This window comes from Xiphophorus maculatus, chromosome 7 (genome assembly GCF_002775205.1).
Source record: "Xiphophorus maculatus strain JP 163 A chromosome 7, X_maculatus-5.0-male, whole genome shotgun sequence".
In the NCBI taxonomy this organism is placed as follows: domain Eukaryota; kingdom Metazoa; phylum Chordata; class Actinopteri; order Cyprinodontiformes; family Poeciliidae; genus Xiphophorus; species Xiphophorus maculatus.
Genome location: NC_036449.1, coordinates 13945985 through 13964318, shown reverse-complemented (window position 1 = coordinate 13964318; position 18334 = coordinate 13945985). Strand labels below are relative to the sequence as shown.

General features: G+C 38.8%; 1 protein-coding gene across 1 annotated transcript; it reads left to right on the top strand.

Annotated features, from left to right (window-relative positions):
- The first annotated feature begins 1519 nt into the window (after positions 1 to 1519).
- morc3 (MORC family CW-type zinc finger 3) lies at positions 1520 to 16848 on the top strand. The gene is made up of 19 exons (XM_023337257.1): positions 1520 to 1574; positions 3046 to 3118; positions 4118 to 4250; positions 4953 to 5179; positions 5290 to 5446; positions 6125 to 6272; positions 6501 to 6629; positions 6733 to 6852; positions 7904 to 8001; positions 8108 to 8215; positions 8287 to 8415; positions 8802 to 8876; positions 9487 to 9529; positions 9612 to 9710; positions 13018 to 13108; positions 13198 to 13276; positions 13645 to 14689; positions 15387 to 15526; positions 15638 to 16848. Exons 1-19 carry the CDS (start codon positions 1536 to 1538, stop codon positions 15783 to 15785), a joined length of 3081 nt encoding a protein of 1026 aa, XP_023193025.1. The 5' UTR covers positions 1520 to 1535; the 3' UTR covers positions 15786 to 16848.
- The last annotated feature ends 1486 nt before the right edge of the window (positions 16849 to 18334 follow it).

Below are 18334 nucleotides of genomic sequence, written 5' to 3'. Positions count from 1 at the left end.
AAACATGACGTCATGCCCGCCACAGGGCGGGCGTCGACCTCAAAAGGTTAAAGTCTCGGGATCCCTAGCGGGCGGTGCTGCAGCTGAAAGTGAAACAACAGAGCGCGTTGACGTCACAGATCACAGAGTTTAATCCCATACAAAGCAACGCATGAATCAATTAACAAAGCTGCAGAGGTACAGAGATATGCATTTTTCTCATAAAAATAAAGACAAACAAGGGGAAGACAGACAAACACAAAAACAAAGACAAACAAAAAGGCAAAAAATAGTGGCCACTCTCTGGATTTTTAGCGCTGACATGAAATTTTATACTGAGTGGGTGTTTCTTCAATTTAATATATTCAATTAAGGCGTTCCGTTCTTCGACCAATTAGAACTCCCGTAGGGACTCAGAGAAACTTAAGAACCTCCCTGATTTACGGCAAAGATTGGAGGGCCGTCTGGTTTTTGTCTAAGTAAAAGGGCGGACCACTTAGTGCTAATCCCTGTCTGGTACGGGCTCAGGACCGAAAGGTCCTGAGATGAGATTTCGCAGATACCTCTGAAGTCTCTTCCCCCAAACTCCCGTACCTCTGCCCCATCGGAATGCTAATTTTATGGCTCTGTGTGACAGCGGGAGGCCCCTGCTTGTCTGAATGCCTGCTATTCGGCCCCATCCCGCATCTCAGACAAAACCTGTTCCAAATAAGAGTATTGAATATAACTTTTACACATGTCGTAAGATTAACTGTATTAAGCACTAAAAATAATCATTTTTCCTTAACAGTTGCCCCACAGTTGATCTGGACAACACCTCAGGAAGCTGGAGCTGGTGCCATCTGAACCTGCAGACTTTTGCATCTTGATATTTTGCAGCAGCTTAAGTGTTGGAGAAGGAAGGGTGTGCATTGGCTGTGGGATGAAGTCCTCTAAGTGTGTGATGGCTGAGGTGTGAGGTTAAGAGAAGAAAAGCAGACAGATGTTGGGGTGTTGCCAGACCTTTTTTTTTTTTTTTGCTCCATCTCTGGCAAAACTTAACCATAATTTTTGAGAAGATACATTTCTCTGGATATTTTTTTGTAAGATAGCCCTTCCAAAGTGGTATCTTAATCATAGTTATCAGCTCATGAAGTTTATAATAAATACAATTGAGAAAAAATCATTATCTGTCAATTAATGACAGGAAGGTGTTATTTATGCTTAGATGGGAGAGTACATTAATTATACAAGTGACACTTATATAAAATAAAATCTCTGATTACAGAGATAGTAATCATCTACTATCTCTGTTATTGTTTTAAAATCGATTCACTTTTATTCTTTGAAATACCAAACTGGAAGTGATTGAACAGGCTTCCATCCTGAGAAACATTTAACAGTGCATTTAACTGTATGAATTATACTCTTAACAAGTTAACAACACAGACAATATATTCACTCACTCATTCAACAGTTGCAATGTGTTTGCTTAGCCATTTATTTTTCTACCGGAACTGGTAATGTCATGAAGTAGCGAGGCTAAGCTCCGCCCATAGCCGCCTGTTCCTGCCAAGATGGCGGCACAAACAGACCGCGGCGTGCCTCTCAGTACGGTGAGCAGACTTTATCTCCTTGTTTATCGAACTTTGCATCACATTTTCCATGTTTGGTTTCAAAGACTTTGCACGTAATGATATTACACTCCTTTCGTGTGCGCAGGAATATGATTTATGCCAATATATTAGCAGTAAAGCTTGCTGTGGTCAGTGTAGTGTCCTGTCTGGTAAGGTTTGTGGCTAGTTGGTTACTAATGTGGAATCTCTGTTTGAAAACGATAAATGCAGGTGAATGATTTGTCTGAGTCGGAAATATTTTCAGGCTGTTAAGAAACTTTGATGTGACCGTGCTATGTTATGTTACGGGGAACGCTGAGTTTCGGTTTCCAGATATGTCTCCTCTTATTTCTCTAAAACTGCACAATGATACCCGCTAATTGGGGCCGAAGGCAACACGGGGTCACCACCACGCTGCTAAATTTAAATTATTCTTACAGAAACCTGAATATTACTCTGTGGACATGTTGGCGGGGTTGTTTCGAAGTTTCTTGATCCTATGGAAATGTTACAGCTTGTTTTGCATTTATCTACGCGACGTGGTTTCTGATTTCCTGTTAGTGTCTAAAATTTCCGTCCATCACTGAGTTCATCCTTCTGTGCATCTTTCTCTTCATTAATATCTGGACCATCCATCCATCGGCCTTTAAATCCATCTCTCTTTCCTGGATTCATGTCCAGCCATCTTTGTTACTACATCTGATATTTGCAGTTTTAACTTATTCAAACCCAAAGTATGACTGTTTGTTTTGAATGTATTTTTATTCATGGAACTATAGAACGATTTTGATGTGTTTTGTTTTAATCTCTAATATTATGGTTACGTCCATCACCCATAGCAGAACAGGCGCTCAGTTGATGAGCAGTTTGAAATGATAAACAAATATGATTTAAGTTTTGTTTCAAATGGTGCACAGTAAGGCTGCACAACATTTTGCTAATTCATGGTTTGCAGTGTGCATGTTACGAAAACCTTCTTGCACTATGATGAACAATAGCTAAATATTTAAGAACCATCGATTCAGATTTTATATGAATGGAACAAAGAAAGGGTGATTTCTATTGTGCATTTGGAAAAAAACTAGTTGAAACTGAATGTCCAATTCTGAAGTTGCAATTGGGAAAAAATAGGCTCAAAATAAGAAGTGAAATAATTTCTGTCAGTTTGAAAAAAGAAATAAATTCATTTCAGTTTTTCTTATTAGACTTTTTAATAGTTTTTTTTGTCAGTTTCAGATTTTATGTTTTCAGACTCAAATCTGTTTTTCCAACATTCAGTTTCAAGCTGCGATTAAAAATGGTGACAATTTCTCCAATATCTATATCCGGCGTATGCATAGTGATGTTAAATGATCTGGTTTAAAAATAAAAAAAAAACCTTGTACGTAACATAATAAAACCCCAGCTCAATAGATTGTCAGGATCTTGATGATAAATTAAACTTTTGCTCAGATGTTTGTTTCACTTTCAGCTTTCGCCAAAGTTTCTGCACACCAACTCCACCAGCCACACCTGGCCCTTCAGCGCTATCGCTGAACTCATAGGTGAGTCATTCAGATCATCTGATTATCACCAGAGTGTTTTCTGTTGGCACAGTCATTTTCTTTTTTTATTTTATAGATCATTTGTTATTTACGTAAACAAAACAGTAACCACCTGCAAACATTTTACCCCATGCATACTTCTTGATTTTTCTCTTGTTTATTAAAACAAGGCCCATATTGCAGCCACTGCCCATAATTAAGATTATTGAACAACCCACTTCTGCCTAACAGTTTAATCCTTTCTACATGTCACTTAGAGCATCTGATTGAAACACCTTTTCATCCGGCAATTTGAAATGTTCATAAGCCCCCTAAAATTTGTTTTAATTTTATTAAAATATTTTGATTAGATTTTCTTCTCTAAGAAGATTTTAAAATGCAATTAGGACTGCATAACACTGTTTACTATAACCAACTAGCACTGATGGTAACTCATCAGGCTATAATTTAGAAAAAGTGAAGAATTACATGATTAAAATTTGAAACGGGGGGGTAAAATTCACAGTTTCACTCACCAGGATCAGATTCTACTGGAGTTCATGTTCCTCCTTCTTCGGCATAGAGTGCGGTCCGTAGGGTGCTAGATACGGACAGACCCTTCAAAATTGTAGATGATCTAGATAAGATTTTGGAACTCGTTTTTCAGTTTTCTTGAATTGTTGTGGCAGTTGGCAACAACACAAGTTAAACACAAATCATGCACAAACTGGTTGAGCTGCCAATTAAACAGATTTTGCTATTAAAGAGTGACTGTTGTTAACTCTGACTCCAGCTTTGAGTACCCAGAAGTATAAAACCAGACACTGGAATTAGCAGTCTTTCATGGTATCTTGTGTACCTTGTTAAAAAAGCATATGGGTAGTTGGGAGTTGTAATTTTTTTTTTTTTTTTGCGAGAATATAATTTAAAATCCGTCCCCAAATGAGATCCATTGCTCCTGTCAGATTTATTCTACTTTAAATAAAGTTTTTGCTTTCTGATGTTTCTGTTTCTTGACAGACAATGCCTATGACCCAGATGTTAGTGCCAAGCAGTTCTGGATTGATAAAACTGTGGTTAAAGGAGAGGTGTGCCTCAGCTTCATGGATAACGGAAACGGCCTCAACCATAAAACTTTGCACAAAATGCTTAGGTACAAATTCCACGCTTGTTTCTGTAAGCTTTTGAAAACATTAAAAAACACCATTTATTTTTATATGTTTGATATTAACACATAATCATTTTGTGCAACGTATCTCCAGGGTTTTGGTATCTTTTTTTACTCTGTTTTCAAGCAATGTTCCATTTTCATGCCTCTACGCCCCAAAGGTATTAACAATTCAGTTATAAACTTAGACTTAGACTGACTTTATTGTCATTTTGCATGCACAGGGTGTATACAGAACGAAAGTTCGTTGCATACGGCTCAGGACAATGTTTTGAGGTTCCAATGTTGTGAGGTTACTCCAGAATAAAATAAAATACAGTATAAAATATGAATATAAAATATAAAGTGCAGGACTGACAGTAAAATTGAAGTTACTTAGCTATGTATATGTGCAAGGTATGAAGTGGAGACCAGTTTTTGAGTGCAGTCCAGTTAAGAGTTCAGCAGTATTAAAGGATGTTTGGTCATGGAAAGAAAAGATTATTTGAGAAGGACTAAAGAAAATCCTCTCAAATCAAGGAAAATAGACATGTCTTGATGTATAGGAACCTCGTATGTAATATAGAACTAGGATTTTTTTTTTATTTAAGAAGTTAAACCATCTTAATGCATTGCTTTGAGAGTATTTTATAATAGAAAAATTATGATATTCACCATTCATTCAGCTTTTGTATTTCTTTATTTCAGCTTTGGGTACAGCGACAAGACAGCAGTAAATGGACTGGAGCCCATTGGTATCTATGGTAACGGCTTCAAGTCCGGATCCATGCGTCTCGGGAAAGATACGATTGTCTTCTCCAAGTCAAAGAGGATATCATGCATTGGGATGCTTTCGCAAACCTACCTGGAGAAGATTGGAGCCAAGCAAATAATTATTCCTATTATTTCCTTTGAAAATAAGACATCAAACAGAAATATCCTTTAACCAAGGAGCACAAATGTGATCAGCGAACATTTTAAAAGTTGTTCCCCTAAATGTTTTGAGGAATGTTTTATCATCAGTTTTCCTTAACTGTGGCTTTACTCTCCGTAAAAAAAGAACAAGAAGCAAGTCTGAGGGACATCCTGCAATACTCCCTTTTTAAGTCTCATGAGGAACTTCTCGCTGAGATCGATGCCATCACTTCAACCTTGTCCTCAGCTGAGACAGGCACCCGGATCATCGTCTGGAATCTCCGCAGGTCTGTTTGTAGACCACACACACACACGCACACACACACACACACACAAAACCACCAACCTGTAGAGCTTCATGCAATGGTTTGTAGGTTCCTGCACATGCTCCACATGAATCTTCATCTATAATGTTTACTGAGATCACCACAGTTGTAACTAAATGCTCCTTTCAGATAACATTTCCCTGGTAATCACTCAATCAGAAACCCCCATCTAAAATTCACTTTTATCTTTCACGTCATACATGAAGTGGATCTGAGCAGAGTGCAGGACTGCATGTACTTTGAGAACGTTCAACTGGGAGCTCATGCATAAAGCACATGTTGGGTTATATGTCTTCACAGAACTCTTTTAGTCCTTACGCATGTTGTCAAATCCATTCAATTCTTCAAATGCAAACATAGTTCCCAAATCAGAACATGGTTGATATTCAGTTCAAAAAATATATTTGTGGGAAACATTTCGGGCATTGCGTTGAATGAAGCCACAGTGTCACTTAGTGATCAACAGTGACTGTCACTGAACAGAAGAGCAGTATTTCAGTGAAGAATTCACTTCTTTTACTTGGTTTCGCTCAGAGGAGGTTGTGTATTATTTCACTTGAGCTCAGCTCTCGGATTGCCTGTTTCTCATTTGTAACGAGTAACTATTTTCATTCATTTCATCATTGTCTTCTGTTTTAGGACATCTTCCGGATCAACAGAGTTTGATTTTGACAGGGATCGCTATGACATCCGCATTCCCTCAGAGGTTTACGAAGAATTAAGCGATCCATCTCAGCCTTCGAACAGGAGTACATCTTATGTTCCTGAGAGTGTGTTTTCACTGCGGGTAAGAAGCGGTAAAAGGCGGGGCATCAATTTATTTTCATAAAATGCTCTTTTTTTTGACACTAATGTTTTTTTGCCTTCTTAACATAAAATTTTGACTGCATTCATATAAACAACTTACCCAAGTTCTTGGTGTTCACCAGAGGCTTTTTGCTGTTTCTTTCTTTTTGTCCTGATAATTACCTCTTTGATGTTAAACTTTGATTCATTTTGTGTCTCTGTGTTGTAGGCGTACTGTAGCATTCTATACCTGAAGCCACGCATGCAGGTCATGGTGCGGGGACAAAAGGTGAAGTCTCAGCTCATCGCTAAGAGCCTGGCCTACATCAGAAAGGACCACTACAGGCCCATTTGTCTGGTATTTCTTTAATAGAGATTTGACAGGAATTTAGAAGTATTATTTTTTTCTTATGATTCCAGAATTTTTACCATTTTTTCCCCCCCTTTTCTTGTCACTCTAGGAAAAACGCATACCTATTATTTTTGGGTATAACACCAAAAGTAAAGACCAGTATGGTATCATGATGTATCACAAGAACAGGCTCATCAAAGCGTATGAACGTGTGGGTTGCCAGCTTAAGGTGGGTTTTGTTTATGACCTTCATTTCATTGAAAACCAAAACTGAGCTTTTCTTTGTTTAGGTCAGTCAGGATTAAAAAAGTGTTTTATTTGTTCCAAGAAAAAGTGGTAGATTTTTAAAGACTCTTGCCATATAACTGCGCTATGATGCTGTGACATCAAATGAGAAGTTATACGACCTCCGCAAGCCTGGTTGCTCTATTTTCCATAAGTTTAAAAGTGTCATGTTCCTTTGTTTGAACAATTTGTGCAAGTATAAAACACTATGGGAATGATCAGCCATCTTATTATTCAGGAAGATTGTGGGTTTGTATGTGCAGAGAACAACATGTTTTATTGCATATATTAACAACCAAAGAGTTTTACTTTTGGAGACCAGTCCATTGGTCTGGTGAAACTAAAATTTAACTTTTTGCCCATTAGGATCATTGTTAAATTTAGAAGTAAAAAGAGAACCTCTCAAACCACCATCCCAACAGTGAAGTACAAAGGTGCACCATCATTTTGCCACCTCTGTAACATGATGCTGTTGAAGGGAATGATGTACTTGACAAAGTGCATTGCATCATGAGAAAAAAAACGTGAATTCAAGGTCTTCCAAATGGACAATGATCCTAAGGTTGAAGGACAACAAAGTCAAATGTTTAGGCGTGGGCATCACAAAGCCTTGATCTAAATCCTTTAGAATCTCTGAGCAGATCTGATGAGACTTGTCCAAGGGAAATGACCTGCAACCCTGACTCACTAATAGCAGTTCTGTCAAAAGGAATAGGCCAAAACTTCAGAAAGTTACTATTGAGTGTGGCAGGAAATCCAAAACATCAGACCCAAGTCACAGTTCAAAGGCAAAGCTACCAAACTCAAAAGAAATACACAAACATCTGGATTTGAAGTTAAAAAGAAAATTTCTAGCAGTGATTAAAACCAAGAAATCTAATTTATTGTCAGACAATAAGTAAAAAAAATGGCCATGTGTCTGTTTACTCAGCGTATGTACAGTAAATATCTGTGTTAAACTGTGTTTGAATCTTCTAAATCCTGTTGTTCGACAGGCCAACAATAAAGGTGTTGGAGTCATTGGGGTCATCGAATGTAACTTTCTGGATCCCACCCACAACAAGCAGAGCTTCAACGAGACTGACAAGTACAGGTAATAAAGTCAATGATGCACTCAGGATCATCATAAACTGTTCCTAATTTATTTGGTATGCTTGAATTCTCAAAAATATGTGGGTTTATTTTTTGGATTTGAACAGAAAAACCATGAACAGTTTGGGGATTAAACTGGAGGAGTACTGGAACGAGATCCGTTACAGAAAGACCAAAGAAGACCCACTCAGCACCGTGCCAGTGGAAGATACCATGTTGGTACACAGTCAAGAGAGAGATGTGACATATTGTCATTTGTATTAGTTTAACTAATGTGACTCTTTAGGAAGCGACCGGATCAGAACTGGGTGCAGTGCGATGGCTGTTTGCAGTGGCGTAAACTCCCGGATGGGATCGACGTCACCAAGCTGCCGGATAAGTGGTTCTGCTTGTTAAACCCCGATCCACAGTTCAGGTAACAGAGCATTTTTGGAACATTTTAAATGAAAACGTGGAAATAAACTAAATAATCTAAACTCTTCTGCATTTGTTCTCCTATTTACTGCTATAATCAAGCACTCCTACTGAAAATACTCCAGATTTTTCCTGTGCTAAAACATAGTGTTGGCAGCGACATTCGCTTAGGATAATTTGGCAACGAAGGCATAGGGGCTGGTCAAAAATGATAGCTGATCGGTAATACCTGCCTGTTTTGGAATTATTCTCTAATACCATTTGTTGTCAGGTACTTTAGTTACATTTATGGGAAAATTAAATTCAACATTGTTGCATAACGAGTTTCATCAATTATTTTTATCAATTTAAACTCTAATCTAAACGCTCTGTATGTTTACCGTGTAGGAGCTGCAAGGTAGAAGAAGAGCCTGAGGATTCTGATGATGACCAGCCGTCATACCGGAAGACCTACAAACAACAGTCAGTAAATATAGTTTGAACATTATGCTGCAAAATCCCAGAGTTTTCAGTGGGGAAAATAAATATTTGATATGCAACAGGTTTATCAAGTTTCTCCACTTTCAAAGAATGGAGATGTCTGCAGTTGTCGTCATTGGTACACCTCAACTGTAAGAGAAAGCATCTTAAAAAAAATCCAGAAAGTCACATTGTGTGATTTTTATATCAGAAATTACTATAACCCGTCCTGTCCTCCACTCATTACTTGTATTAATTGCACCTGTTTGGACTCCTTGCCTGTATAAAAGATACTTATCCACACTCCAAATCACTCAGACTTCAACATCTCTATCCATCAGTAGGAAGACTGAAGATGGTTTATGGCTGGGTTTGCAGCATGATAATGGTCTGAAACGCACAGCCTGAAAACAGGCCTGCCAATAGTCAGGCCTGGTTTTAAGAGTTTTGGAAGCAGCTAAAGACCAGATCACTTTTATTATGTCCTGATGCATCAAAACCATACAACTGAAAGTGGGTGTACATTGTTTCTCCCATGCCTGTTTATGGGAGAAACATGTTCAACACCAGCAGCATGAGTTTATTTTTTTCTTCAATGTCTTATTTGTAACAGAGAGAGGGAGAACAAAAAGAAACATGAACAGAAACTTGAACAGGTAAGAAGCTTACCTTCTTTAAATAAAATATTTTTTCACCAGTTTAGCAGTGTGTTTACTATTTCTTGCTATTCTCTCCTAGGATGAAGAAGAGCAGTATTTGGATTTGGAAACCTTAGATAAACAGACCAAAGCTTTTAAACGGCAGCACAATAATCTTACCCGGCAGCTTCACCAAGTGGTGGGTAATTTAAATACGCTTATGTTATGGTTTGTAATTTTGACTATGCATTTGAAGCATTCTGTGAATTTAGATGTCCTACTCTTGTGTTTCCATTCAACTTTAAACATCCCACAAAACCTGAGATTGCTTGAGTTCTGCACTGGTTAAGTGTTTAATTGCTGAGAAGACAGCATTTATAACAAAAGTTGGTTTCTTAGCCCTTTGTGTTACTGGAGTCTTCATACTACCAGATTTTGCATGAAACTTCTGCATTTAAGAAGTTGAGGGACAGATATAGGTAGTGTTCTATATTTGTGGTTTTAACACTGACAGAAATGTAGTTTTTCACTTATATTTGTTCACAAACACAAGTCTCAGCTCAATAGGATATATTAAATGTATTAGTCCCCCAGTGGGGAAATTGACATTTCAGTGCAGCCCATCCAAAAGAACAAAAAACAAACGACATAAGACATGGGTAGACAGGTGTCTGAGACTGCAGCCATGGGAGGCCCTGCCCTTTCATTTGATGAGGGGGAAAAAAGGAACACTATGAAAGAGGAGGGAAAATCATATCACATAATGTGTCCCTATCAGGACATAGTGTGAGATTACTCAAAAAAAACAACAAAAAAAAACACCTTTGCACAAAAAAAAAAGGCAACTTGCAGATAGGGTGCTGAGGGAAGCGTTTCAGCCGGCCTCTGCAGAGATCTGATTCTGGTCCGCACATGTCATGTGAGAACGGGAGCCGGTTAGTGGGAGCAGAGCGTCTTGTTTACATAACATGCAGGAGAAATTGAGATAGCCAGCATTCCAAGGGAAGCCAGTTCAGATACAAATTGATTTGTTGTCAGTCCGACACCATTGTTTTTCAGAGTTAGACTGAGGATCGGTAATAAACATTTAATGCTTTTCAAAAGAAATTGAGGGGGGAAAAAAGCTTAAAGTCTGCAAAGTTTCAGCATTTACTCTGTCCACATTTTGGTTTCAAGATTTCAGCAAATCCCCCTGGCATAAATCCTCACTGACGTTTTTGTTTTAGCATGACCAAGATTTTCTGACATTATTTTGTTTAACCTATTATTGGAGACTGACCAGATGTTCTCAGCGTGACTAAGATCTGAGTACTTTGTTGATCACGAACTAAAATGTTAATGTTTTAATCGTTGAGCCACTTAGCCACTTGTTCTGTTAAAAGCCATTTTCTTTATCAAAGTTGCTCTTGAATTGCTGGGCAAAGTTGCCTGAATGCTGTGGTTCCAGTTTATATTCATGGCCTTGTGTTTTGGAAAAGATATGCGAGTATCCACACACACACTCTTTGGACCAGAGGCAACAATCATTCACAAATGGTCTCAGGATGCTTTACTTCCCTCATGATACAAGAATCATGATGATGCTCATCTTTTCTCCTCTGGACAGTCCAGATGTTCCAAAAGTCAGGAGACATCCAAATATTTGTTATTTTTATCTTGGACGTTTTTCTTGCTGTCCTGCTGAACACCAGGCTAGGTTTCTACCACCGTGTCTGAGGGGAAAGTCGCACACAGCTGCCGGCTGGTCCTGAACATGAGCAGTGCAGAGCTGAAGGAAGACACTTGATCACCGTCTTAGATGCCCAATTTTTTTCTTCAAAGCAGCCGAACCACTTCCCTTGAAGTTCTCGATGACTCCATAAATTAATTCAGGTGCAGCCTTGACTCTGAAGCCCTTTTGATCCAAAGTTGCATAATTAATAAAAGAAGAGAGATTTCAAGACTCACCATCTTTGAAAAAGAAAATCAATCATTCTGCTTCTCTAATCTAGTTAGAATGGCTGAATATCAGCCTGAACTCATCGGAGTGATGCTAGCATGTCATTTTGTCAAAAGGCTAAGAGATCCATTTAAAATTATTCGTTTTTAAATTAATATTCCTCTGATATCTTTGAAAATCCTCCTAGGCTCAGTGCAGTTGTCACCATAAAGCTAAAAGTGTGCAAATGCGCCCGGCAAAATTTCTGTTAATTCCAAAACTCTTAAGCAAATTTAAAATCTGGTAAAGTTTTACAATTTATGCTTAAAACTCAGCCTTAGCATTTGGATAAACTGAAATGGTTTGATTTTTTTTTATTTTGAATTGATATAAGAGAATTGCATTGCAACACACATGGATGAGCTTCTGTTTGTCACCTATTTTTACTGGACAGCAACAGACTAAGCATTTATTTCTCTCCTGAACTTCAAAAGACAGATTAGATAGATAGATAGATAGATAGATAGATAGATAGATAGATAGATAGATAGATAGATAGATAGATAGATAGATAGATAGATAGATAGCATTTATTGTCATTGAACAGGATTCAACAAAATTTCTATTGCAACTCCCGTGCAAAAAGTCAAACATATACAATAAATAAAATAAACAAACACACAATAATAATAATAACAATATATACAACTAAAATTAACTAAAGGCACTCAACTACACCAAAGAAGTAGCAGCAGGTCCAATTATGGCAAAATGCAGATGATGTGACAGTGCAAAGTGCAGAACAATATGGCTGTGTGGGGGTGGGGGATATGTATGTGTGAGTGCGAGGTTATGATATGTGTGGGAGGGGGGGGGGGGAGGGGGCGGCAGGGAGTAATGGCTCTGACGGCTGTGGGGAAGAAGCTGTTTCTCAGTCTATTTGTTGTAGTCCGTATATTCCTGTACCGCTTGCCTGATGGCAGCGGCACAAACAGTCTATGGCCTGGGTGGCTGGAATCCATGGCTATGGATCCAGCTCTCTTCTTGACCCGGCCTATGTAAATGGAGTCCAGGTCTGGGAGGGGGCATCCCACAATGCCTTGTGCTGTTCTCACCACCTGTGTCAGTTGTTTCCTCTCCAGTGCTGTGCAGCTACCATACCACACAGTCATGTTGAGGCAGAGGATGCTCTCGATCGTCGCCCTGTAAAAGTTCACGAGCGAACCGGTCAACAGAGGATGCTGCCTCCATCACATTAAAGATGTTTATTAATTGTGGGATTTCATGTTCTTACATGTTTGAAGAATCTGGCTTTAAAAAAAAAACAACTAAAAAAACATGTTTTTGTGCAAGAAATGTTGTGAAAGAATTGCCATGATTTCCTCATGTTTAGATCCTGAAATATGAGGAAGTTATGTCAAACAGAAATTTACTTTGTTCTTTTGGAAAGTAAAAAATATATTTTCAAGTCAGAACTTAATATTAGATTCCCTGCTGACAAAGTTTCAAAACTGTCATTAATTTCACAAAAAATGTGGTTTCATAAAATTATTGATTTAAAAAAAATATTGCAACGTTCTCTCTGCAGTCTGCTAATTACCCGATGAGTAACTTGGTACACAGAGGTGCAGACAGGGCTGAACCCACCCTGCGGAGGTCCTCAAACATTTCACAAGTTGGTAAGGACATGATTTCTTCTGTAGGTTAGCGGAAAGCAAACGGCAAAAAGAAAGACGATTGAGATCAATTTGTTTTCTATCATCTGTAGCCAGCAGCCCCCCGAGCAGCGACTCTCCTCTTGTGATCACCAACGTTTGCTCGCTCTCAGCACCATCAGCAACCCTGAGGTACGAGGGTATACTGCCCTGAAAATGTCACATTTTTGTGACATCCACAACTACAAACTGTATTTTTTGTTTGTTTTCTTTGTAGTCGGGATTTTACATAATAGACCGACACATTGTAGTTCAACTAATGAAGTACAACTCAGCATGTCACATTTTAAGAATGGTTTTATTTGTAAAACGGTTTGTTGTTTTTCTTCAATTTCACAATTATGCTCTACTTTGTGTTGCGCTGTAACAGAAAGTCGCCAAAATAATATGAAATTAACCAAACTTCTAAAAGGTAGAGGGTTGTGAACACATTTGCAAGACGCTGTGATTGTATCACAGTAATGAATGGTCATGAATACTTGGTTGTTTTTGCTCTGCAGGGGGAAAAGAAGCCAGATTGTCACTCCACAAAGCACACCAAAACGACCCAGAGTGAACGGTTTTCAGTCGGGCACCTCTGACTCCCCCATATCCGTCCACATTGACAGCACTGACACCGATGATACCGATGATGACATTGTCATCCTGGAAACTTCAAGTACGCCCAAGCCCAAACAGCCCGCTGGTATTTTAAGGAAAGTGAAGCAAGAGAAAGATGAGAGTGACTTGACCTCCAAGGTGACGGCCGAAGCAGAAACGTCCGCTGCCGAAACCTGCCCACCTCCAGCAGTGGCCAGCGCCACCACCCAGACCACCGCTTTTGAAGTGAAGGAGGAACAGCAGAGTCAGGATCAGACTGAAGGGAACGGCGGAACGGCTAGTAGGAATGATTCAAATCCAGATCTGCCCATTGAAAGAGAAGTGAAGCAAGAACAGCAGAGTCCGAATCAGACTGAAGGGAACGGCGAAACGGCTAGTAGGAACGGGTCAAATCCAGATCTGCCCATTGCAAGAGAAATTAAGCTGGAGCGCGGTGACAGGGTTGCGAACCAAGAAGGGAAAACCTTGAGCAACGGAGTGGCACATATGGAGAGTGATGAAGGTGCTGGTCCTTCTTCTTCTGTTCAGCAGTATCCCAATATCGATGAAGTTCAGAAACAACAAGATAAGCTCGTGGAGCTAATGCAGGAAACGGCCCAGGAGAGAGATGCCTTGAAAGAGCAGCTGAAACTTCTCACCTCTCAGCTGGAGGACATGCAGAGCCGACTGCAGAAACAGTCTCAGGCCAAGGTAAAGGAGTCCTCACACCAAGCCTGCCAGACTGACACGCAGACGGACTACAAGGGCCTTTTTGAGAGGGCCAAACAGAAAATCAATGATTTAATAAGGGACAAAGAGGCTTTATTGGCGGCTAATGAGGGCAGGAGAAATCCAAACTGTGGCCAAGATGAGGAAAATGACATTGAGGAGATTTCGCTTAAAATCAGCCGTCTGGTCCATGAACTAGATGAGAGGAACAAGGAAAGGGAAGAGCTGCGCTTGCAGGTCAGTATGCCATCCAAAATAATCTCTTTCCGTAATGCATATAATTTTAACTCCTTATAAAGCCATGAGAAAAGACCTGACGTAGCGATCAGTGTCAAAACACTTTAGCCATTATTTTAGGAAGTTTGACATATTGAAAATGAATAACCGGACTGTACAAACACATCTCACTAAACCAGAGTAGCACTGAAAGGGTAATGTATTCCAGTAGTTCAAATCAAAAAGTGAAACTTGCAAAGATGCCCTACGCACAGTGGGATATAGTTTGAGAGAGTATTTCTGATCAGATGAATTAGAAAATCCCAAGTTAATTTTTCATAAGCGGTAGATTGATATAGACATATCACACTAGTAATTCAGTTCAGTAAAGTCGGTTTAGGAACATCAGATCTGATGTTAGGACAAAAAGGACTGGACTGTTGCTCTGAGGTGCAAATGAAAATTCACAACTGAAAAGTGAACTTTAATTTACTTTGAAATCAAGATCATAGAATCTGGAAAAATGGGGAGAACAGAATAGAAGTTGCTTAATATTTTAATTTATTTATTTGTGTTTCTGCTCAACAAGTCAGAACAGAAAATATCTGAAATCACTTGATTTGTAAAACTGAAACATTCATTTCATAGTTCAAACATTTTATTTGTACATTTTTCCGTCTTTGTTTTCCTGATGTGAATTCTCTATTTTTTCCGACAGCTGGATGTTCTGGAGGAGGAGAAGTCGACTTTGGCAGTCCAGTGTGAGGAGCTCAAGTTGAGAATGGAACAGCAAAAAGAAAATGCTCAATCTTCAGCCAGGTCCCCCACCTCTGGCACAAACACAGACGCCTCCAGTTGGTAGGACGGCAGAAAAATCACTAATGTGTTTCTATGAAACCATCAGGACTGGAATCTTAATCTCTCTGGTTCATGTTTTTCCTCTATTCCTCTGTCTGGCTGCATTTTCAGCTTGATCGAGCTCCGTCAGAACGTCGGCCGCCTCCTCGTCTCCCGGGTGCCGGCGCTGGACCTGGCGCAGGTGAATTTCGAATGCAACGTCATCGACGAGATCCTCGAGCAAGTTCTTGCAGGCTCAGACTTCGAATTCCCAGGCTGAGATGCTGCGCTCGGTTTGGAAAATAATCTCCACTGAATTAAGGTCTTCCTGCTGACTCTCAGATCTGGAAAAGGTCCAAGCCTGACCAGTTTCCAAAATGGATTGTAAACTTTTGGACTTATGAAGAACAATTTCAGGGAGTCAGGTTTATTTATTTAAAAACGTTCACATTTTATGATTTTTGGTCTCTCTTTTTTTAAAGTGCATCTCAGTTGCGGAGCTGTTTGAAAGAGAATCAGTGTGATGTTTGTTCCAATGAATTGTTCCTAAATTATGAGAGGTCGTCTTCTGTCCGTCCTCAATTACTTTTTTTTTCTTTTCCTGTTTCAAGGTCTGGCTTGTGTAAAATCTGGGCATCCGTTGTTGTTACCAGCTTTATACAAGTCCTTCCAGATTCTCCTGCTTAGACTTGCAAAAGCAGGAATCTTAACTCATGCGAGGCTCAGGTTGCAGATGTCATAGGGATTAGTGAGAGTTTTTACTTAATTTTATCATCTTTTAAATAAATTAATTAGGTTTTTTACATTTTAATCTGATGATTTGAGTTATTTAAAGTATTTTACCTCATGTTTAGTTTTTCTTACTAAATTTCACACTAATTCCTTTTTGTTGTTTTCCAAACATGTATATAGTGTTAAATCTATTTTTATACACCCTATGTTCTGTGTAAGTCATTTGTACTCTAGTTTGGACAGATATTATGTAGTTCCAGCAATGAGCCTTGCGGTACATTTCTGGATATTGCAAATTGAACTAAAGCTTCACATTTCTATGGTGAGTTATGTTCAGACTGCAGCCAAGAGCAATGGCGGACTGAAACTGAATGTCGTTTATTGCAAGTAAAGAGATTTTAGAAATATAATTCCTTTTAACATTTTTTTCTGGTGTGTTCAGGTGCATTTCAGCAAACTAGAACATTGTAAAGTTTCTTTATTTTAGTAATTCTAGCCTAAAAGGAAAACTCTTAGAGTCATTGTATGCCACTTATTTTTTCTAGTTGCAAGAAAAACTAGATCAAATATTGGATCATACACATTCATTTAAATAAAAAAAAGATTCTGTTCAAAGATTGAAACTCATGTTTCTGACTCTTTACATTTAGAGGCGGGGTATATTTCAAAAGATCATTTCAATTAATTTTGACTTGAACTTAGTTACTGAAAGCTGCACATCAGGGTTCTTTTAAAATGTTTTCTTTATTTGAATACCAAAACAATAAAGGGGCAGATCGCTTTATGGTCTACATGTCATGGAGAATACCGAGATTTAATAGATAACCAGCAGTCATTGTCACAAAAAAGTTATTTTGGTTAATAAGCTGGCTGTTTCATAGAGTGCGGCAAACAACCACATTAATGGAAAGTTAAGTGGAAGAATAAAGTGTGGCTGAAAAATGTGGACAACAACAGAAATATCCTCCCACAGGGATGTGAGCCAGTGGTAATAAGAGCATCTTACTCCTGGATTTGGATTTCAAGATTTCAGAGGAAGGACTCACGGGTACAGAATTCAAGTTGCTTGAGGTTCACTGGGAAGTTTCCACAGTTCAGCCATATCATCTGCTGGTAATAGTCTGCTGTGTTTCATCAAGTCCAAAGTCAAAGCAACTGTCTACTTGGATATTAAGTTGTACGATTATACTGCTAAGCATCACGTATGAATGATTTTCCTTATCTTCCTAATCATATATTGTATAATGGTAAGAGAGACATAGGTCCTCCTCCTTCAGCGTTCTTTGTTACGGTTCCACTTGTTTGAACTGTTCATTCATTCCTCTGACAGCTGGTATGAACAAGATCAGAAGTTGAGCAATCTCCAGATTTACAAACGGTATTTTGTCTTGTTTTTCCCATTTTGAAGAATACCACTAGTTGAAGCCAACTAGTAATTCTCAAGTGCAATACAGGATAAAAATACGCAAAGTTGTGTGGCTGAAAATAACATAACACAAACACACGATGTCACGCAGACATACAAACGTGAGACCCACAAAGCAGGTGTAAACAGTTCAGTGCAATACTGTAAATGAAACAGACCAAAAGCACTTTTCTGTAATGGCTGTATTTACTTATTTCTTAAAAAGACATTAAATTTTCTCCTGGAGCTCAGCAGTATGAACGATGGATGAAAAAAGGGTGCGCACCATTACTCATCCGAGGAGAAAAAAAATAAGGGCGACGTAGTTTACATAAAATGTCAAATGATGACAAACAATATCCGGGATGCTTCAGATCCAAAAGCTAAATGACTCACTTTGATTATGTTACTTATAACAACGCTGGAGTTGTTTAGCTACCAAAATAAAGTACTATGGAATAGAGTTAAATCCTATAATCTCAGGAAACTACATTTAATATTTACACTGTTGCTCTCTTAAGCTGGTTGTAGTTGATGACATGTGTTCTGGTTGCACTAGGAGGGTATACTCCTTAACAACCTGCCGTTTACGCTAAAACTCCACCTTCCTCTCTTCATCTCCACTCCCACCCGTGTCATCCACCGGCGCACTGTTAAGGAATGGACCTGTTGTCAAAGCTCCAAACTAACTC

What these genes read in the sequence shown, in the direction of transcription:
- morc3 (XM_023337257.1), top strand. Translation starts at nt 1,536, where the DNA reads ATGGCGGCACAAACAGACCGCGGCGTGCCTCTCAGTACG. An exon ending in AGAGTGTGTTTTCACTGCGG is followed by an intron (nt 6,273 to 6,500) that starts GTAAGAAGCGGT and finishes TCTGTGTTGTAG; the next exon opens with GCGTACTGTAGCATTCTATA. An exon ending in AACGAGACTGACAAGTACAG is followed by an intron (nt 8,002 to 8,107) that starts GTAATAAAGTCA and finishes GGATTTGAACAG; the next exon opens with AAAAACCATGAACAGTTTGG.